This window comes from Entelurus aequoreus, linkage group LG07, assembly GCF_033978785.1.
Source record: "Entelurus aequoreus isolate RoL-2023_Sb linkage group LG07, RoL_Eaeq_v1.1, whole genome shotgun sequence".
NCBI lineage: Eukaryota > Metazoa > Chordata > Actinopteri > Syngnathiformes > Syngnathidae > Entelurus > Entelurus aequoreus.
Window position 1 is genome coordinate 20,753,585 of NC_084737.1, and position 22,437 is coordinate 20,776,021.

Genomic DNA, 22,437 nt, shown 5'->3' on the forward strand with positions numbered 1-22,437 from the left:
ACAAACTACCTTCTGTTCTGTGGGTCCATGTGGTCCAGCAGAGGCTCCTGCGACACCCTAAAGTCGTCCAAAGGCAATTGGTAGCGGGAGTCGAAAGAGCCCTCTCGGCCCCTGTAAGCAGCGACTGCCTGGGCCGGTGACTGCGGCACAGGGGACATGTTGGAGGAGGTGGACGACACTGAGCTGTGATCCACGAAACGTTCACGTCCAGTCTGGACCGAAACCGAGCTTGACGAGGTCATGGAGAATGGGCACACGAGTTCTCCATTTTCTTCCTGAGGACACAGATGCAAAAAAAGTTGTCCTACATTTTCGACTGCTTTTACTGTTCAGGGTCAGAGGAGAGCCAGAGCTTTTCCCAGATGACTTGAGCGAGAGGCGGGGTACACCAGGGTTTCCCCTTAAAGTACCAATAGAATGGCAAAACAAGTTGCCTCTGTATTGAAGCTATTATCATATACTGTATATCGGATGTATGACACCGAAAGACTTACAAAGTTGCCAAGTAAATAGATAGGATCAAAATAGTATCAATCTGACAGAGATTCCTGAGCCATTTTTAGAGATAATGAGCTAGCCAGACACTTCATCGCGTGACTTAACGCTGGGAACAACAGATTCCTTCATCACCAACAACAATGCAAATCATGCAGACTTTGTGAAAGCCAACAACGATTATTTAGGCAAAAATCATGATCTAAAACCTTATATTTTGATCCTGAATATAAGGAGAATGATTTACAAGTTTTAGAAGCTCTGCTAAACAGATCCAGCTTTAGTGAAACCCTAAGCATCATGTAGCAGTATTGCTAAGTGCTAAACAAGAAATACAAACTACAAACATAATAAAAAGTTAAAGTACCAATAATAGTCACACACACACTAGGTGTGGTGAAATTTGTCCTCTGCATTTGACCCATCCCCTTGTTCACCCCCTGTGAGGTGAGGGGAGCAGTGAGCAGCAGCGTGGGCCGCGCTCAGGAATCATTTGGTGATTTAACCCCCAATTCCAACCCTTGATGCTGAGTGCCAAGCAGGGAGGTAATGGGTCCCATTTTTTGTAGTCTTTGATATGACTCGGCCGGGGTTTGAACTCACAACCTACCGATCTCAGGAAACGATAGCTTACTGTACTAAGTCTGCTCTTACTTCAATGACGACCGATATGTCCATATCTTCCCGTTTATATAAAGAATTAATCATGATGCACACAAAGGGTTAACAAGGAAAAGTCTCCGTGCAGACACTGACTTTGGTTGTTTGTGTTTGTCTCCATGTCCAAGTATACATTGAATGTCACAGATGAACAACTTCTAGATTCATGGCTAAATCCTCCTAATATCCAGATGAGAGGCATGACTTATAATCGAGAATAACTTTGACGAGCCAAGACGCGATGATGTGGGAGCAGCAGGATATCGCCGCCAGCTCACAGTAAAGAAGCAGAGGGCTACTTAGCTGGGTGCTATCTATCCGCCGCTAAAAAATATTTTGTCTGCGTTAGCGCTTATAATAAAAACATGGCTAATATTTGGTTAATATTCAGTTCACGATATGTATATAGAGTGCTGTTGGCGGGTTTTGGATGGTTATTTAGAGGGTTTTGTGGGCGGAATAGAGCGCCCCGTTGACGGACTATTTATGTCTTTATTTATTTACAATTTCAAATGCATAAAAAAGAAAAAAATATGTGTTCATGTCTTATATAGGGATTGTTGATGATAGACAGCACATCTCTCTCTAATTTTTGAGTATTTACAGTATGACCGATCTGATAACATGGTCTGAGTGCAGAAGTGTAATTACAGTGATGTCAATCTACAGAAATTACCAAAAACGTTCGGAGCCAAATATTCAAAATGGCTGACTGAAATTGTGGCATTTTGTGATGTTTAGATGGTACTTTCACATACTTTGCGGATTGTAAATACAATTGGATATGGTTTAATGGATACAATGAAACACAATTAAGCATATAAAGTAAATTTAGTTTTCCACTCTACTGGTACTTTAATGCAGTGGTCCCCAACCACCGGGCCGCGGATCGATTGGTACCGGGCTGCACAAGAAATTAAATAAATAAATACATAAAAAAATTAAATCAACATAAAAAACACAAGATACACTTACAATTAGTGCACCAACCCAAAAAACCTCCCTCCCCCATTTACACTCATTCGCACAAAAGGGTTGTTTCTTTCTGTTATTAATATTTCTGGTTCCTACATTATACATCAATATAGATCAATACAAAAAAAAAAATCAAAAAAAAACAAAAAACCATATCACCCCCCCGGTCCGTGCGACAAATTTTCAAGCGTTGACCGGTCCGCAGCTACAAATAGGTTGGGGACCACTGCTTTAATGTAACTAAATGTGGCTTACCGCCATGGTTAATTGATGGCCGACAGGCCTTGAAAATAAGGGTCTTTTACGTGAAAACCAATTAAAGTAAAATAAGGTATTGTACCCTCCAGAAGTAGTCACACAAAGTTACTTTTATTGCCAATCTTATGCTAATAAACGGCACAATTCAATTCAGTTATGTGCAATAAAGTGAAACTGAAACATAACTTTTTCCGATGCTGCCACTAATGCATTTAATGTGTATATTTTGTACCTTGTTTCTATCACCTCATCCTGGTTCCCAAATGTTGGTGTTGCAAATAAATGAACTAAAGTGAGCTTTGATGACATTGGTGTTGAACGAACGGTTTAATCCGATGCTCGGTTTTGAGAGCAAACTTATTCTTTCTAGACTTTTATGACATTGTCTTTTACAAGTGACAGATTAAAATGAAAGAAAAAAATCTTGACGGAAGCTCATGACATGATCATGTGCCCCCCTAGTGGCACCTAAACAAGTGTTTGTGCCACGGGCCGGCCCTGACTACACTGTAAGAGGTCCTCTAATGACTTCATTTAAATTTGGATCAAGTAAGAGGTGATATTAAGTAGCACTGCTTACTCTGCCTCTGACGATGTCCATGTGGACCAACAAGGATGCCAACTCCAGATCCTCATTAAAGCTGTTCTTCAGAGGGACTGACCGATAACCTGGCACAATGCAAATGAGAGTGGAAGATGGAGGAGGTAATAAACACAACAGCATGTCTGTTTGTTGTGTTCATGTGCTGCTGCGGCGTACCTGTCTTCAGGCCGTGAAGGGGGAATGTGGCCTGAGCCAGGAAGTTTTGGTCACTGAACATGTCGATCTCATAGACCACAAAGCGCAGGAAGGCAAAGGCAGAGTTGCACACTGAGAACTGAAACGGCTTTCTGGGCCATGTGGGGTTCAGACCATTATCAGCTAGAAAGAGAAACCAGATAGAGACAGTCAGCTTGCTAATAGGTGTAAAAGACCACAATGTCTAATAGTGTATTTGATGTAATACAGGCAGATTGGATGGTGGCCTTTACTTATACTATACTAATACTTGTGTGAGTGTGGAAATCTGTGCTTGTTGATTGGTCGATGGAAAATGTTTACTTCTGTGTTATCCATCCAACATTAGCAATGTCTATTCACATGATTCATATTTCATATCAATAATGCAGAGCAGCTGGCGTTGGAGAAAATATCACTTACAGTACTTGCCTGAACCCCAGAGCTAAAGCAAGACAAGTTGTAAGAAACCCCATGAGGTATATTTGAGGCATCTAACATGTGAGCTATTATGTGATATATATACTGAAGTTTGCACTTTCTGAACCGTTGTTAAATGATGTCTCTTCTTTGGTTTTGTATACTCATTATTATTATTAGGGCTGTCTAATGATTAATATATTTAATCACGATAATCACATTTTGTTCACAATTAACTCAAAATTATTGCGATTGATTTCAGATAAAAATATATTTTGATCATTAATCAATTAAGTAGACCCTTAGGTTTTTAATACCATGACTGGGCAATTAGTTTGTTTTGATAACATGTTTTTGAGTCATTATGCTTTTTTAAACAGCTCAAAACAAAATGGACATAAACTCAATTCTGCAAGCGCTAAAACACGCCAGTAAGCAATAGTGCTTTATTTATGAAGGAGACCTCCTCTCAGTGAGGTTATTGTCATTACGCTATATTGTGTAAATTGTCATTATATAAAAGCATCACACACATTATTTATATAATACTGTATATCTGATGATACACAGACATAAACACACCTATCTCTTCTTATTACCTCTACCTATACGCTGTTGAGTAAGATGTTTTGGTCAGATCTTATGGGGTTCACTGACATTCACTACACCAATTAGCGGTGGGGAGGCTCGTAGGTCAAATTTTTGCTCGTAACCTAAAGCATAACAATTAGCCAAGAGACAGCTTGTGTCCTGAAAATGTCATAAACTGGGGTACTCGTATCCTGAGGTACCTGTGTAATTTTTTTTTACCAGTAATAATCTCCACCAACAATTGAATTGGTATGAATGCTTGAATATATACCAGCTTTTAACACAATGGCAATACAGTGAAAGAGTTTGTTAAAACACTAGCGAATGTATGCTAACATATCCTCTTTGCCTGAAACACACTAAACATATGCATCTCTAGGAGGAATGTAAGTAAGAAGGAATTTATTTTATTTTTAAATCAATATTTACCTTCTGAATCAGTCTTTTGCTTTGTGCTGTCATACTCCGCCCCACACACCTCGATCTCAATCAGAGGACAAACAATGCCACGCCCATGCTTCGGTAGGTGCCGTGCGCCCAAAACCTTTAAAGTGGAGAACAAGGGATGCACCCTTAAAATCTAATCTAACACACAAACATAATGACATCACACATACCTCAATCTGAAGAGTGACTTCCTCCAGGCTCCGCACTGTGTGTCTGTCAAAGGGATCAAAGGTATCGTCCCTCATGATTGGGGGCTGGAGGACGTAGCCGCTCCTCCCGTTCAGCATGAATAATGCCTGATTCATCTGCATGGGCTTGTCTGTACGAGGTCCAGACAGGAGCAAGGAGCATGAGCGTAAAAATAGTCACACCTTTATTGTGTCTAAAATATTGATAAAAATGGTGGATACCTGCTGTCTGGAAGTTAAGCGCTACCAGCTGCGAACCGCAGAGCCACATGGGCAGAGGGTCGTAGTTAGACGAGTCCAGTCTCTGGCCTCGCGGGTAGATCCTGGACAGCTGTAGTCGATTGTATTGCAGGAACTTCTTTCCTTTGATCTTATTGACATACTTCTCAGCCTTGGTCTCGGGAAAAGAGGACATGTCCCGAAAACAGGCACGCTCTGTGCCGATCTCTACAGGTAGAGAATCAAAGTCAGAACTGACCCAATTGAACTGGTGTTGGTGTTATCATTGACTTAAAGCTGTGTACTGCTTGCTTCTTACTGTCTTCATCAAACGGCACAGGCCTACAGTAGACAACCAGGTCAGATAACTCCAGTGCAATCTTCTTCCTCCTTTCCATGATCTTACCCTCCTCCAGCTATGCAAATATACACAACTGTTAACATGACTGCAAAATTATACAATCCAAAATAATAAAACGGCCTAACTAAGAAAAAACACACTGGTATAGGACTAAGATAAAATCATCATGGCAGGTTGAGAGCAGCACATCGTATATAACATACATCCGTAAACGTGGATGCATATGCAAAAGTGCAATATATTTATCTGTACAGTAATCTATTTATTTATATCTGCACCTTATTGCTCTTTTATCCTGCACTACAACAAGCTAATGCAACGAAATGTCGTTCTTATCTGTACTGTAAAGTTCAAATTTGAATGACAATAAAGGAAGTCTAAGTCTAAATGTGTGTTTGTATTTACGGTGAGTCATGAGACATGCACCTTGGCCTCAGAGGTCACCGCAACCTCACGGATCTTTAACACCCATTCCTTTAGTTCTTCCAGACTACTCGCAGCTACTTCCAGCACCCGGCTTGTTCGCATGGCTGTCGTCGGCACCAGGGAAAAGACATGTGGCCTGCTTCCTTTTCCATCGGGACGCACAACTGTATGGAATACACCAAAATAAAGAATTCCGGTAAATACCAAAAAATTATTAAAAATAAATGTCTTAACCAACCGCTTGAAAAAGTAATTTTCCAAATACATTTGTTGCTAAGATTAATTCACTTTTTGATTCTCTACTTTTTCTGTTCAGGGTCAGAGATTAAGATTAAAGATTAAAGTACCAATGATTGTCACACACATTCACTAGATGTGGTGAAATTTGTCCTCTGCATTTGACCCATCCCCTTGGGGAGCAGTGGGCAGCAGCGGCGCCGCGCCCGGGAATCATTTTGGTGATTTAACCCCCAACTCTGAACTTGAGACTATGCCCAACTGACTTAGGGTGAGAGGCAAGTGACACTTGAGAAAGGTCACTAATCAAGCACAGGGCACATACAAACATGCTTTTTACACAGAGACATAAAGTCTTGACTTAACCTAAAATGCATGTTTTCAGACTTTGGGAGGAAACCCAAGTACACAGAGTAATCCCATGCAAACAGGGAGACACCACACAAAGCATATAGCGCAGAAACCTCGCGAATATCATCAAAAGTCAAAACAGAACTGTGCAAATCCAAGCCTAATTCAAAATTACTTCCAGTTTAAAACTTGCGAACGAACGTACAAACAAGTAGTGGAAATGTACATGTCAAATTTCAACACTGCCACTGGAGGGAGCCAAAGCACCAGTTAAGGGTAGAGAAGAAGCTCAAACTAAGCATTTAACCATTAACAGCTGTGATGGTTGTGCACTGGTTGGAGGGTCTAAAATACTGCAGAACAACAAACAAAACTCTTATAATCAAAACAAATGAGGGCATATTATAATAGGCAGAGGCACCTAAGCGATAGCAAAACAAGTTGACATTTTAAGAAGATAATATGGAAGCAAGGCTGCCCTCACAAAACAGGAAACACAGTGTGGACGGCAGGGGGTTGTGGGATTTATTCACCAATCTGACAGGAGGAGACGTCCACACTTCCTCTTAGCAGATCTCCTAGGGGGCTGTTTTCTGTCATCTCCTGCTGAACATGGAAGAGGGGCCATGGTGAATCAAGTGAAGCTGAAGAAGCAGATAGGGTTGTGTGCATTTGAGCCTCACGGTTCTGTCCGGCTCTGCTGCTGATGGACTGATTTCCTCAACATAATTCGCAGGAAACCATAGCTGCTTCTTCCCTAGACAGTCCCCCTTCCACCTGAAAGAGGTAATTGGCATTGTATTCCCAAGCGCATCTACTTGATATATCAAAGCAACCAAATTGAAAAAAACACTATTTTAAAAATAATTATAGCGAGTTGATTAATGAATGTAATATCTACCATCCTCCTTCCTGTTTATCCACATTTGAAATTATGGCATTCTTTGTGAATGAGAGTTCATCATCTCTTTGGGCTTTATACTCATACATTGCTCTCACAGTGCACTGTAACAAGCAGAGAGAAGGCTGTGGAAATGCAAGAAGAATTTCTGACAGGGAAATCCTCCACAGTGGACACTGACCTTAAAAGTCGGCATTTGATTGGCTTCGACGTAAAAACCTGGATTCCTCCCCTCATACAGGGACCCGTAGTCCGGCTCCTGTCCGACAACACAATGTCTCTTGTTGGTTTATCATTATTGCATTTAACAAAACCCTTTGAATCATAAATATCTGGTAGGTCCCAAGCGTGGTACTCACAGCAGTGCCGATCTTTTCCAGTGTGTCCTCATTGATGGGATATCGCAGCTTCATTTTGCGATACAGAGGGTGCTTTTCATAGTAGCTGATTAGATCTACAAGACTGTCAAACTCAGAAGTCCCAAGCACCACAGTCTGACCCTCCTGCTGCACACGGCAGTGCTTAATCTTACCCTCGGCCCTGCGTGTCAACCACACAGACGTCAATCTACAGTCATTTCAAGATGAATTATCATTTACCTATTCAAATGAGTTCAACAAATAATAATTATTCTTTTTATTTGATTTGTATAGCGCTTTTCTATCAACTAGATACTCAAAGCGCTCACAAAGAAGTGAGAACCCATCGTTCATTCACACTTGGTGGTAAAGTACATTTTGTATCCATGAAACAATTAAATAGGAGTGACATACCTGAAGGAAATGGCAAATGAGTTGGATTCTGCCCTCTTCCTGACAAGAAAAGCTCCGTCTCTGGGAACCCTCATCAGCATGTTCTCAGCATGACTCCTGGAAAGGTTGGCATGGTACCATCTGGAACAATCAGCCAAAAAAATCTGATAAATTCAGGTACACCTTTTGGTCTTCATCCTGACATTCTGTACCACATTTACTGTACAATTTAGCAACCTAAACAATGAATGTAGTAAATGAAATAATTATACAAATAAAACAAAAGAAAACATTCCAGTAACAGTTTTGAATTATTTATAATCTGGCCAGTGGGCACTCACTCTTTGCTCTCATGGGCGTTGGTTTGCGGCACAGGCTCAGTAAGTTTCATTTCAAATTCATTGCAACGCAGCGCCACCTGCTGGTAGTGGTTGATGAGGGCAAAGAGTGTGTCAAACACGAGGTTGTCAGTCAAGTAGAATTTGGGGCTGCCGGCTTCTTGACGGGAGTGTATGCGACAGTGCTGCACCCGTCCTGAGCGCCTGGAAATACCAATAGGAAAGACGGAAGCATAAAAAGAAAATAGAGATGGATCAAATGACGCAATACTGTATGTATGTGTTTATCGGCTGACAGTCTGAGTAAAATTGTATTGAATGAGTCAAAATAGAACCGTGTGCACAAGGAGTGTGCAAAAGGAGAGCATCGTCCTGGTTTTATGTTAATTCAATAGAAAATGTAAACAATTGTGTTTGCCTTTGGAAAGTGTGGTTGTTCTGGCAGCATATTATGAGACTTATGGGGTGTGTGTTTACAGAACTGCCACATCATATTGAACAGCAGCAAAGCAGCACATTTTCACATTTCAGCTAAATTAATAATAACAAAAATGATAATACCGTACCTGATTTTATAGATTTTTTGGATAGCAAATTTAGGAGGGCGCTGATTCACTGCTGTATCAACTGGCCACTTGGTTTAGGGTCTGGGCCAAAGATTTGACTTTTCTGTTATAGTTTCCTACATTATTGTGATGCTTCAGTGCTAAATCATTAAAATGGTTTGCACAAAAAATCTTTGATTACAAAAACACGTTTTGCAAAATGTTTTGTTATTTTGTAAATAAGAAAAAAACTTTGGCATATAGTCATTTATAGTAAACTACAATGTTAATCATGTTTGTTAACTCAATAATGTTAATTTTTGCAGAATCTACAGAGCTCCCCATGTGGAACATACCAGAAAGACAATGTGTAGTCTCCCACAAATGTCTCACTCTCGCGGACCAGGAAAGAGCCATCTGGCGCTCCAGTCTCCAGACAGTACTCTGACAGAAGCCGCTCAGCTATCTGTCTCCCGTCACGCCCTGCACCCAACTTCCCATGAAACCACTTTTCTGTAACATGCTGGTCCATTCCATTGGAAACCTGGCAATTAGGAGGAGCCAATAATAAACAGTCACCTTAAGTCCACCACGAACAGGAAGTACTGAACTAGCCTGTGCATTTTTTTGGTGTAAGCCTGTAAACACATTACAGGTCTACTAACCTCTCTGTGCTCTTCCTCCTCATCATTACCCTGGTTACTTGAGGTCTCTTCTGAGTAGTAAATCTTACTGCTGGTCAGGACAAAGAAATGAGGGTACCACTCCTGCGGCAAGAGGGACAGTATATGAGGAGAGGCAGGATGCATGAGGTACATTAATTATTTAGAACATCCATGTGTTGCACAGAAAAGCAGCCATCATCTAACCAGGAACAGCAATGCTGAGAAGCCTGGTTCAGAAAGGGGTTGTGTGAGAAATGTTGCAGAAGATACATGTCAAGTTTCTTTCAAAGGGTAGTTACATGATTAATGGGGTCCTCCAAATATAGGATGCCGTTTTTGATGGAGTTGCTGATGTCGTTCTCAGAGTAGGGCGTAGTGGTGGACACCTCCTCATAGGCACTGCCCTCAGCAAGCTTCTTATGCTGCTCAACATAAGAGAGCAGTGAGATGAAGGATGAACATCACCCATTACTTTATCCCAAAATATCAACAGAGACAAGTGAAAACTAGGGATCTGCTGATCAATCCGCCACTGATCAGTATCGAACAATTATCTTAAAAAAGTAAGTAATAGCCATCCCCTCTGGCTAATATTGTATTTATTTTTAGTCCCCCAGCTGACAAGCTAACAGCTAACTATGTATCTCCATATATAGCATATAAACTGCATTCCTTAATATCTTAAGTATCATTATCAAGCAGCATAATCAAGTATTAGGACCAGGCTAAACATGTTACACCCAGAGAGCAAGAAGGAGCTGGCATGCTAATAACTAAGCTAGCCGCTAAACCAGCGAGCCATTAATTATAGCCTAGAGCAGGGGTGTCTAAACTACGATGAGTCGTGAGACGTCATATGTTAAAAAGGATGTCTAACCCGCGATATGTCTTAAGTTTAATACTAATTACCTTACCCAATCTAATTGCTGCAAACATATCATCATCGAGTGGAAACATTAGTAATTTCGGTCAATTACTATGAGTTTTACTTTAAATGTCCTGAGTAAAGATGTCCGATATTATCGGCCTGCCTATATTATCGGCTGGTAAATGTTTTAAAATGTAATATCAGAAATTATCGGTATCGATTTCAAAAAGTAAAATTAATGACTTTTTAAAACGCCGTTGTACGGAGCGGTACATATCCGGTAAAACACGGATATAAACCCAGTCAGCAGCCTGGCTAACAAGCGAGCTCGCTTGGTGACTGACTAACGACACCATGTCTATGGTTTGGGATTATTTTAAAGTGTGTCTGACGGATAAAAAACTGGCAATTTCCAATGACTGGAAAAAGTTGGTTATGCGAGGAGGAACCAAGACGTCTTCCTTTAATACGAGCAATTTGATCTCCGACCTCTTCAAGAATCATAAGGAGATACACGATGAATACAAGCGGAAGATGGATGAAAAGCAAACACCGAAAAAAAGTAGTACCACACAGTTGTCGCTTAAAGACTCCGCCGAGAAAAAACAAAAATACAACAAAAACCACCCCGGGGTGAAAGCTCATGTTGTGGTCAGGGACAACGCACGCAGTATGGCAAAAGCCGGTGGAGTTTGGTGTGGCTAGTCTGCCCTGCATGGCGCACACTTTAAAACTCGCAGTGAACGGAGATGCCCTGTCTCAACGCAGCATTTCAGAAGCTCTGGCTGACTGGTAGGCCACTTCAAGCACTCACCACTAGCTTGCAGCACATTTGTGTTACTCATACAAATACGTTAGAGCAGGGCAGATTGACCACAGTTTATAATTTCCTGTTATACAGTATGCCAGGCAGTCTTGCACTAAATGAGGACTATGTTATTGTTTACTTTATTACTCTAGTATACTCTGGACTGAAGCTGTGTGCCTTCATTGTTTTTGTAGCTGTTGTTTTGAGGCATGTTTAAAAAAAAAAAAAGAATAATGCACTTTCTTAGACTTAGACTTTGTGAAAGTCAAAGTATAGTATTTTCCATAGTTGTAGTGGGTATCAGGATTATCTCAGGGGGAGCATATCCCAAATTCCAAGCTGCTGTTTTGAGGCATGTTAAAAAAAATTATGCACTTTGTGACTTCAATAGTAAATGGCTTTATATCAGGTTGTACTGTATTATTACATGTTTGGCAAACTTCTCTCTTCAGTTTGGTATGAAATTAATATGCAGACAAATCATTGTGATTGCCGCGTTAGTGTAAAAACAGCTATATAAACTTGATCAGCATGAGCGCACAGGTACTTGATCTGAATAAGACAGTACACAGAGTTGGAACAAATAATAAAAAACAGAAGGTTTGTGTAAAATTGTAACTACAACTGAAGTTAGTATAGTGATTTAGATGTTAAATTATATATTCTTTATCTACTTACATTACATATATTTAATATCTATATCACAACACTTCAGAACTGTATAAATATATATTTTGTATATACATTGTGTGAACATATATGTGTGAATATATACACACACACACACACACATATACATATATATATACATATATATATATTGTATGCATATACATACATATAAATGTTATAATAGATTATAATAATATGTATGTGTATATGTACACATTTATATGTATTGTCTATATACTGTATGTTTGTATATACACGCATACATTGTTACTTTACATGCAGTCTGCTTTCGGCCCCCGGCCAAATGTTTTATCCCAATGCACCCCCGCATTTCCCCAGTCAAAATGTTTGGACATCTCAGGTCTAGAGAGAGGATAATATAAGAAGAATTGTTGGTGTGTAAAGGGAGGACGGGTCGATTCATAAATTGGTGGTGTCGTTACTAAGAGTAGTATACTAAAAGGATTAGATCAATTTATTTATTTTATTTTCTCAAAATAGTTTTATGTTAATGTTTCCAAATTCAGAGAATAATTACCTGGACACAGGAGGACTCTGAAAACAAAAATGGTTTCAATGATAAAAGATTTTAGTTTTAGTATAGTTTTTGATTTTGTTTAGTTATTGTGTAATATTGAATTTGTTTTTGCTCAAATAATTGTTAATAAAATATATCATAATAATAAAAGAAAATAAGGAAATACGTAAAATAATGTGCTGATATTGTTAAACAGTCAATGGCACTCAAAATAAATACATTGAACATTTTACACTCAATACATGCGATTGGTATTATGGATAATCAGTATCGGAATCGGCAACATACATCCCTGATTGGAACATCCCTAGTGCAAAAAGATTAACAACCTTTTTTTGAATGAAAAACAAAACAAGAAAGCCAATGGGCACTCAACCTTGATGAGGATCTTCTTCTTGAGCTGGTTGGGTGATGGCAGGCCATCTGCTGCAATATCCACCGCTTTGGTCAGCAACATATCTCCAAACAGTTTCTTAAAGTGAGTGGCCATGTTCCTCTGTTGGACAATACTACAGTGGTCCTCAATGGACAGGATGATGGGGAAACTGCAGGAAGGATCAGGCTTAAAAGTTGCAATGTCCCTTTTTCAGTGCAATTGGGTGACATTTATAATAATAATAATACATTTTATTTGGTGTAGCGCTTTTCAGAGTACTCAAAGACGCTTTACAGTAGAATTTCTTCAGACTACATTGTTTCTCCACACTTCATGTGCAGTCTAATTATATTTCCCATACATCAGCAGAGACTCCTGTAACAAGACACCGAGAAACTCTGGCAAACTCACTCTGACGTGACAAAGGCATGCTCTTTGATGGTGGTCAAGACATCGCAGAACTTGATCTTTGTTGTGAGGGTGTGCCCATGGTAGATGACTGGCATTCCATCTGGACCATCCCAGCAGTCCACTGCAAAAACAAATGCATGTACTCAGTTCCGACAATAGTACACTGCAAAGAGGAATGAAAATGAATGAATGACGTATTACAGAGCTATAATTTAAACCTTGGAATGCAACCAGTAAGTAGTTGAATTCCAACATAATTTGTGTTTACTTTTCTATGAGACAAACAAACTCTTGTACGCAATTTATAGATACCTGCTTGACAAGCTCACATGTGATGTCATGTACAACGTGCAATAGTTATGAAACAATGTGTGAGTATGAGGGCGTGGTGGTTACTGGAAAAGTAAAGCTGAATGTCAAAAAATGGCTGCAGACAAACCAAAAATGTTCCAAGTTACTGCCCTACAAATATGGTAGTGTATGAAATTGTGTGGGTGGGTGCTTAAGTATGATTTCGATGAATTATCTAAGAGTACTATACTTTTACTTATCTGTATTGTATTATGTATCATTGTGGTTTTTATCTACTTGTAATGTTTTAACCATGTCTACTAACTACAGATGGAAAATAATTTGGCAAGAATATGGTGTTTACATTTAATTTATGAGAAATGTTCATCAAGATGCAATGTCCTTTCCAAAAAAATAAATACTTGGACTCTTCATCACAACATTGAATATAGTCTTTTAGAGTATACATTTTTTAATTTGTGGGTAAAATGTGTGTGTTTACTCACATTCAATACATCGGCAGCCCATCCTTAGACAGCGAGCATACGCCTCCAGAGACGACTCACTGGAAAACTGGTCTCCTGTCAGGTAGCTAAAAATAAGCATGAGAAGTGTCAAAAGTATGCATACTCCTTACACTCTGAGGCACTTGCACACAAAAATCATTCTGCCATTCATCATTTTCCTTTTTTGACCTGTGTAAACACTTCAGACAACATCTGAAAGTTCTCATTCTGCTGTTTCAATGAGTATTGTTTGGTATCTAGTACACAAGGTTCACATATGAACTACCTTTCACACCATTTTTAATTGAAGGAAAAATAATTTTCCTGCAAAACACAGACCTCTCATTTTCGAACATGGGTGTTGAGTATTCCATTTTTATCTGATTGGGGGACGTCCGTGGAAAAAACCTTCTAATTGATTAAGTTTTAAGCAAATTTATTTTTTAGAGGTCATTTGATCCATCAGCTTGTGTGGACATTTGACACAATCTAAACAGATGGAGTACTTTTACATTAAAGTTCTGTCTCTCAATCCTTACGTGTTGTGTGAAGAGGAGATCCAGTAATGCGACAAGGGGTTGTTCATATTCTCCGGACACACTTGGTCCAGGGAGGAATCCCAGATGGTGTTCTCTTTGGAGAACAAGTATGTCAGAAACTATAAAGGCAAGATCAAAAGATACAAGAAAACAAATTACCATATCACACACACATCAGTTATGGATTCGAAAAGTTCTTAAACGAGCAAACTTTGACTTACATACTTGCAGATATTGATACATTTGCAAAATAACAGAGTATAATATCCAGCACACATGACTCCTACCACATAGCAACTTGGGCTTAAAGTTTTGTAAAACAGGTATTTTGTTTGTTTGTTTTACTTATCAATGGGATATTTCCTAAAAAAAAGCAAGGTTGTACTTTATTTAACTTGAAATTGATGGTTGAAGAGTTCTGAAAATGTGTGGAATATGTAACAATACAATCCATATTTTAATATTTTACAATAAAAGGTTTCCCAGCATGAAGCCCTTTTTTTTTTTTACATTCATATGACCTCATGCATTGAGAGACAGTACTAACTCCTATAGACTGGTTTGCACAATTGCTCACTGTTCTCTGCCCTGTTCAGTCAACCAACGCTTTATGGTGACCACAGAAAGTGTCTGTCACTTTATACACAACACCAACACAGTAACCTTTTCTAATTGTGTGGGAGGATGTGTTTAGGCCAAGCTCGGGCCCACTTGTATCAATTACTGAGCATTACTTCCATACACAATCAACATGTTTGGGTTTGTGAAAATCATTGTATGTGAGAACTATTTTAGATTTTTCACTAAGACAGCAAAAATACCCCAAAACAGAATGTTAGGAAAAGAGTATGTGTACCTCGTCTTGGAGGAAATAGGGCTGTTCCACTTCCCTGAGAGGGTCTTTTAGGTAGCTGAACATAAAGTCCTGAACCATGCTGCTGTCTGCTGCCCACAATTCCTGTACAGTATTATAAAAGAATAATAAATAATAGCGTATGTTTAATAACACATAAAAGGAAGACAATCTTCAAAAAAAGTAGATGTGCACCAAGTAGATTATTACCATCTGAGATTCTAGGAGGAAGCTTTTATAGTCTTCAAGGGAGATCCTTTGTTCTGGTCTGTCAATGAACCTGGCAGAGAAAGTACTGCTTCAGCAAGCACACATCTGTCATGATGCTGAAAATTGGCTTATTAGCCTAGTTTTGGCCTACCTCTGCAAAAACGGAATCTCCAGCTAAAAGAAGGAGCAAGGAGGAAAATTAAGTTAATTCAATTGAGTAATTTGAAGCCTGACGATGGGCACAAAACAGTTAGTGTGAGATTGTCATGACAAGCACCAAAATCATCCATTTATTTGAATCTGACCCGAGCATGCTTTCTCCTCATCTGTGTATGATTATTTATGCCCTAATGGCCTTCACCAGAAGGGCTTGGTGAGTTTTAACTGGACTGTATTGATCTTGCAGTCATTTGAGAACAGACAAATGGGGGAGGAAGCATGCTTTGGAAATGGTATCGGATTGTGGGGGTGGATGGTCGACGGGATGCATGGATTAAGCCATGTCTGTGTTGCCATGATGGACCCATGACAAGACGCATTGTGTAAACTTACATTCTTCTGAGCATCAAACATTAGGTTGCGATAGAGCTGGGCAAACTGGCTGAAGGACACTTCCCCATTCCTCAACTCAGAGTCCTGGAAAACAAGACAAAACGTGATAGTCTTTCAGCTCAAGTGTCATACTGAAGTAAACAGGGAACTCAAGTGAAAGAGAATTAGGAGGTTACTGGAAGTTTCTCTCGGAGGAACCTCATGTTGGGCACCCTGTAGTTGACCTGGCTCAGCATGTTCTTCAGATCCTTACAGGATATCCTAGACACAAGCCCATGCTTTGTTAAAAAAAAAATGAAACACATATGGAGATGCACGTAAACTGGGTCCAGAGGCGTGCAGACAAACATATTCTTAGCACTTTAACGGTAGGCTTTGGCCTGGGGAGACAACCCCCCAGCAGCAACACACAGACTTGCTTTGTCGTGTAGGAAGTGACAGACAAACATCTCTGTGCATCTCCTCAAGTCCTGTGCAGCTTGTTTCCTGCTACAGGAAAAAGTGGCAGTATGTAGCTGGGAGGTTGCAAACACTCACGCACACACGCACACACTCTCATAATAATCCTTATGTAATGTAATGAGAGTTGAACGATTGAACAATTTCTGAATTGAACCAACTTACCTATCTTCTCTGTTGCGATCAACGGCGTAAAACTGTTTGCGTAACCACCTAGGGGATATGATGTATTTTTTTATATTACAAAAGGGATGTGCAGATAATGCATTGTTTAAGCATACTGTGGAATTGAATGCGGCTACATTAGGTCTCCTTACCTCTCTATCTGAAGTGGTGTTGGGGACTTCAGTGTATCAGCCACAAGCCAGTTTAACCCCTTCACCCACATTGTCATCTCCTCATCAGAGGTTGCTATTATGTTCAAAAGTCATGTAAACATCAAAGTAACACACACATACAAAAATCATAAACATAAAAACTATAGTAATGCTTATGATGGTATTCCTGTTAACATATTTTAAAACAATTCTGCAAGAGCATACCTGCAAGGCTGAGTGATTTGAGGCGAAACTCTGTCCCATACAAAATGACAAAGCCGTGAGCTTGATCTAGTCGTGCAGCAGAATCCTCCATATAACGCTCAAAGTCGCGAGACTTCTGTCCAGGTCGTATCTCCTTGATTTCTCGGATGTCGACTGCAGAGGAAACACACACATGAAAAGTGAGTTTTTGTCGGATGTCCATGCAAACACAGGTAGGTTTAAAGGGGACCTATGATGATTTTCCGCTTTTCTGACTTTTGATGTCGTGTTAAACAATGCAAAGCCTCAAGTCAAGAGTCATGCATTTGGATGTGAGTTTGCATGTAGTTTTGGAAGGCTTTGATCGCTGGGTTTATGAGTATTTTCTTAACGGTGGGACATTTGTGACGTCGAAGATTGACAGATGAACATATGGTATGTGGTCCTTTTGGAGATGCTGTGTCAGCAAGTCTCCTCCCCCTTTGCTAAGAAAGACTGCTGCTTCAGAAGCTTACGTATTCTTCTTTCATGCCTTTACGCCTGCTGTATGTCTATTAACATTGTTACCATAAAATAAATACTTTGGTGTATATTTGTCCATGACATTTTGACCACTACAAAATTGGGGAAAGTGGGCAGGTGTACCTAATAATGTGACTGCCAAATCAATATAATGTTTACAAAGTTTATTTTGGCCTTGACCAGAAAAAAAAGTAGTGGTGACATCTGTCTTCTTCAAGATATATATTTAACACTGAATATTTTCAAAATATACATTTTGATACCTTTGAAAAGAGAGCAGTACATGGACGCATCCTAGAGACACTTCCACAAACGATTATACGGTTATAAATGTGACTGTGGAGCAAAATTAACGCAAAATGCACACCAAAGCATTTCCAATACATATTATCTAGTCAAGTGTTTTGTAACCATAGGGGCCGGGACCTGCTGTTGGGCCACGATAGCCCCTCAGAGGGCCGCCAAAAAATATGTTTCTCAGCTGTGGTCCATACGGGTCGCAGGCGTAGTCACTTGCAATACACTTTTTCACCACTTGTGGCAGTAATGACAATATCAAACAAACCGAAGAAGTCTGGCGCTAAAGTCAGAAAAAATCAGATTTCAAAAAAATGTAATTTGTGTAAACGTAGTTATAAAAAAGTTTCTTTAGCGCAAAAATTATGACTAAAGTGGTGAAATTGCATTTTCATTTACACTTTAATTTAATAGACAGTTTAGTTAACAAACATTATGGTTATTATTTATTATCAACATAGGTTGAATGTATATTTTTAGCATTGCATTATTGTATGTAAGTTTATTTTCCATCAGTTTTTAGAAGTCCCTTCTTTTGCACTGTATTTGATTAGTATTTATTTTTTGTAAACAGCCTGACATAAGCCTTGATAATAATCTTTGTGATTAACATATTGTTTCATATTATTTGTCGTGGTTGTAAACTGTAAGTACCGATAGGTTAGATATAATTATTGAATATGATTCAAATCAAGAGTAAGATTACTAATTCAGTGTTATTTGAGTGGGCACTTCAAAGAATGGCAACAATATTAAAAAATATGAAAGAGGGTGGGTTGGGGGCTTGGAGGGAGTTGTCAGTCCCAAATATAACACTTGAAGTTAACACATCAGACATATACAAATCATTAAAAATATGGCACACTAACCCAATAACCAAATTTATAAAAGTTGCATCAAACTGGCTGACTTTTGCATTATCATCAATTGGGTGACTGTAGTAAACAGGCAATATTTTATTATGTTGCATAATGGTATACCAGACAGACCTGGGAAAACCAAGTGTCAGGCACTTCTGACACTGTTGATGCCGATGCCAATCATGATTTTTGTAGATTATAAAATTGACGGGGGAAAAAAAATCCTTGCCATATGAAAGAAATGGGGGCCACTGGCTACGTTAATTAAAGACAATGATGTCTGCTTCTATGGCTCCGTTTACACTGGACACCAAAGTTAAACATTTTATTGGTTCTCTATTGAGCAGGCAAACAGGTCCGTGTACGTCACTCATCTTTTTGTGTTGTTCCGGGTCACTTGTTGTTCCGGTCAACTTCCTTTTTGTTTCCACTTGATCAAACTGCGCATGCAAGTGATGTCGAAGCCACACTGGGGCCTGTGCATGTTTATGCTGGAGTCTGATAAAGATCACATTATACTTGTTCTCTTAACAGTCAGCTGGAAAAAACTGATTTAAAAAAAAAATCGGATTTTGCAGTGTAAACATAGTCATTGACTATGTTTACAATGCAGGCCAAAGTGGCCTAAATTGGATTTTGTTGAGATCTGATTTTTTCCAGCTGACTATTTACACTGCAAGCAAAATGCAGTCAGACTCCAGTGTAAACGCACATAGGCCCCAATGTCGCCCCAATGTCACTTGCATGCACAACTGGAAATATGTGATGTATAAAAGAAAGGGCATCTCTATCCTCCTTCAAAACCGCAATAAAAGTTCACCTCCAGGCAGCTACAACCCTAAACTAACACCCTCCCCCGGATTGCTAATAATCAAATGCAGATACTCTTTCTTATGCCTTCTGATCTCACTCACTCACTCACTCACTCACTCACTCACTCACTCACTCCCTCACTCCCTCACTCCCTCACTCCCTCACTCCCTCCCTCACTCACTCACTCACTCACTCACTCACTCACTCACTCACTCACTCACTCACTCACTCACTCACTCACTCACTCACTCACTCACTCACTCACTCACTCACTCACTCACTCACTCCCTCACTCACTCACTCACTCACTCACTCACTCACTCACTCACTCACTCACTCACTCACTCACTCACTCACTCACTCTCACTCACTCACTCACTCACTCTCTCACTGTGCAACCTACTAATAAAAGTCTCAATCAATCAATCAAACAAACATTGTATTTGTATGCATGTTCAAAATAAACTGACAAACCAACCAACCACTTCGATAAAGTGAAAACAAAGGAAGTTAATCGGGAGGAAGTCGCTACTACTACAAAATAAAATAATGTGACAACACCTTTTACGTGAAAGTAAATTAAAGTAATATAATGTATAAAAGGATGTATATAGCGTAATATATTTGGGAGGGTTGTAATCTTTTTGTGGCTGTTAAGTAGAGGAGACACTGACACCAGCGTGGATCTACGGGAGCTTTATTTTTCAACTCGCATATAAGTCAAATCCAGTCCTTCATTTGTTTCCATTTGTTTCATCAATTGCTATTTCTTCTAAATCAAAGTATATATTCATATATTACATTTGGCCTATTATTCGTGCACTATTGACAAGTGATGCACCAAAAATTTGCTTGTCTTAAATAAAAACAAAACCCAATGTTGTGATGAAATATCCATTTCCGCTGGAGACTGAATCTTGCCCAAAGCTGACGAAAAAAATCACATTCCGGTCACATTGCATTTAGACTGAAGTCGCACTTGAAAAGATCGGATTCAGGACTACTTTCTGATGTGGCCTGAATCTGATCAGATTTGAAGCCCTTTGGAGCGTTTACACTGGCAAAAATGTTTCAATCTGAGGGCAAAAAATCCAATATGGTGTGCAGTGTAAACAGGGCCATTATGACCTGCCTGTAATGAGCAAACACAGCATTTACATGTGTGGGCTGTGAGGTAGCTTAAACGGTGGACTCCTCAAACACACACACGTTTTCAGCTTCTGCCACTCTTCTTGCTCCTTCACCACACTTCCTGTGTTTTGTCGCCTACACACCACATTTGCTTGTGTAAAGGTGTGCAGGTTTTTTGGAGTTTTTTTTTAAACCCAGCTAAGTCTTCACACAGTGAATTTCACCAAGCTGTTCTTCTTTTTACTTTTCTTCGAACCCCTTGTAAAAGCTAACAGACTTCCGCTAAAAGGAAGATGCCTTTGACAGGTTAATCTGTTTTACACTGCTCTCTCAGCTCTTTGTGTCAAACTTATAGGGGTCTTTTTAAGCAGATGCCGGAAGTAAGGAGGTAGCCAGGAGGTATCACATTATTCAAGGAGATGAAAAAATGCATCCTGCAACACACTCTCACGCTTCCTTCAGCTCTCCATCCTCCCTCCCTCAAACACATTCTCACACTTTTCTGATTAGACCTGAGCTAATAAATCAATTAATCAAATAGTAAATGAAAATTAACCCGATAACTTTGCTGGCATCAATAAATTGCCACATCCGATTGTCCGTGTGTGTCCGTTTGTTTTCTTCGTCTGTTGTTTTTAAACAGGCTGCAAGAGGTTTCACGCCGTGCATTGCTCTCAGCACCTGAGTGTGTTTACTCAGTAGCATAATTTAATGAACAAAGTGAATCCTCTTGTCATCCCTACATAATCTTTGTCTCTGTGGGCGGAAACGTTGCACACATGCACAAGAATCTCTCTAGTCGCTAGTGACAAACACCGCAACGTAGCAAAAATCATGAGGAAAAAAGATGACTACAAAGCCAAATGTCCATGAATGGAAATATTCTGGTTTTAAACCGAATAAGTAAGAAGAGCCCTTCAACACAGAAGAATGGGCCAGTATGTCGAACTTGTTAGAAAGTGATAGCAACAACAATAAAAAAATATATTTAAAACAAACGTCCTTTCCAACTAGGGAAAAAATGCAATTGAAGTAAAACTTTTGATAACAGTGGTTTTCAGTCCATTTTTTAAAAATGTTTGTTTACTTATTTAAGATAAATACAAGTTGTTGACCTTTGCAAAGAAACCGATGCAAAGTGTGAATGCTTTTGAAGCCCGTAAACGTGCATGTACATGACAGTTATAGATGCTGGAAAAATAATCGACTAAGGCCTAATAAACAAACTGCAGTCTGAGCAACTAAGCTATTAAATTGTGCACATTGAATCTACAGCAGTGGTTCTTAACCTGGGTTCGATCGAACCCTAGGGGTTCGGTGAGTCGGGCTCAGGGGTTCGGCGGAGGTCAAAACACACCTGACTCATCGTGTAATTACAAACTTCTCCCTATCGGCGTATTACGGATACAGCAACAGCTGACTGGTTTGCAGGTGTGTAATTTGTTGTGAGTTTATGCACTGTGTTGGTTTTGTTGTTTGAACAAGGTGATGTTCATGCACGGTAAAAAACATGGTAACACTTTAGTATGGGGAACATATTCATTAATTAGTTGCTTATTAACATGCAAATTAGTAACATATTGGCTCTTAACTAGTCATTATT

The 22,437-nt window shown here is 39.5% G+C and overlaps 1 protein-coding gene across 2 annotated transcripts in view; it reads right to left on the bottom strand.

The window, feature by feature from the left end:
* The window catches only part of LOC133653494 (1-phosphatidylinositol 4,5-bisphosphate phosphodiesterase gamma-1-like), a 39,039-nt gene that overhangs the window by 1,924 nt on the left and 14,678 nt on the right, over nt 1–22,437 (bottom strand). The window contains exons 3-32 of one of the 2 annotated variants that reach the window (XM_062052820.1): nt 17,233–17,385; nt 17,008–17,101; nt 16,856–16,903; nt 16,408–16,492; nt 16,232–16,315; nt 15,831–15,853; nt 15,680–15,749; nt 15,473–15,574; nt 14,617–14,735; nt 14,078–14,163; nt 13,281–13,401; nt 12,870–13,038; nt 9,907–10,029; nt 9,608–9,709; nt 9,299–9,486; nt 8,401–8,601; nt 8,081–8,200; nt 7,667–7,847; nt 7,489–7,566; nt 7,308–7,411; nt 7,090–7,183; nt 6,940–7,009; nt 5,819–5,982; nt 5,351–5,447; nt 5,035–5,259; nt 4,795–4,943; nt 4,607–4,721; nt 3,149–3,310; nt 2,969–3,057; nt 10–275 (exon numbers count right to left, since the gene is read on the bottom strand). In XM_062052820.1, the coding sequence (XP_061908804.1) occupies nt 10–275; nt 2,969–3,057; nt 3,149–3,310; nt 4,607–4,721; nt 4,795–4,943; nt 5,035–5,259; nt 5,351–5,447; nt 5,819–5,982; nt 6,940–7,009; nt 7,090–7,183; nt 7,308–7,411; nt 7,489–7,566; nt 7,667–7,847; nt 8,081–8,200; nt 8,401–8,601; nt 9,299–9,486; nt 9,608–9,709; nt 9,907–10,029; nt 12,870–13,038; nt 13,281–13,401; nt 14,078–14,163; nt 14,617–14,735; nt 15,473–15,574; nt 15,680–15,749; nt 15,831–15,853; nt 16,232–16,315; nt 16,408–16,492; nt 16,856–16,903; nt 17,008–17,101; nt 17,233–17,385 (3,682 nt within the window). Of the gene's footprint in view, nt 1–9; nt 276–2,968; nt 3,058–3,148; nt 3,311–4,606; nt 4,722–4,794; nt 4,944–5,034; nt 5,260–5,350; nt 5,448–5,818; nt 5,983–6,939; nt 7,013–7,089; nt 7,184–7,307; nt 7,412–7,488; nt 7,567–7,666; nt 7,848–8,080; nt 8,201–8,400; nt 8,602–9,298; nt 9,487–9,607; nt 9,710–9,906; nt 10,030–12,869; nt 13,039–13,280; nt 13,402–14,077; nt 14,164–14,616; nt 14,736–15,472; nt 15,575–15,679; nt 15,750–15,830; nt 15,854–16,231; nt 16,316–16,407; nt 16,493–16,855; nt 16,904–17,007; nt 17,102–17,232; nt 17,386–22,437 lie in introns of both variants that reach the window. The other variant, XM_062052819.1, reaches the window with a different exon arrangement.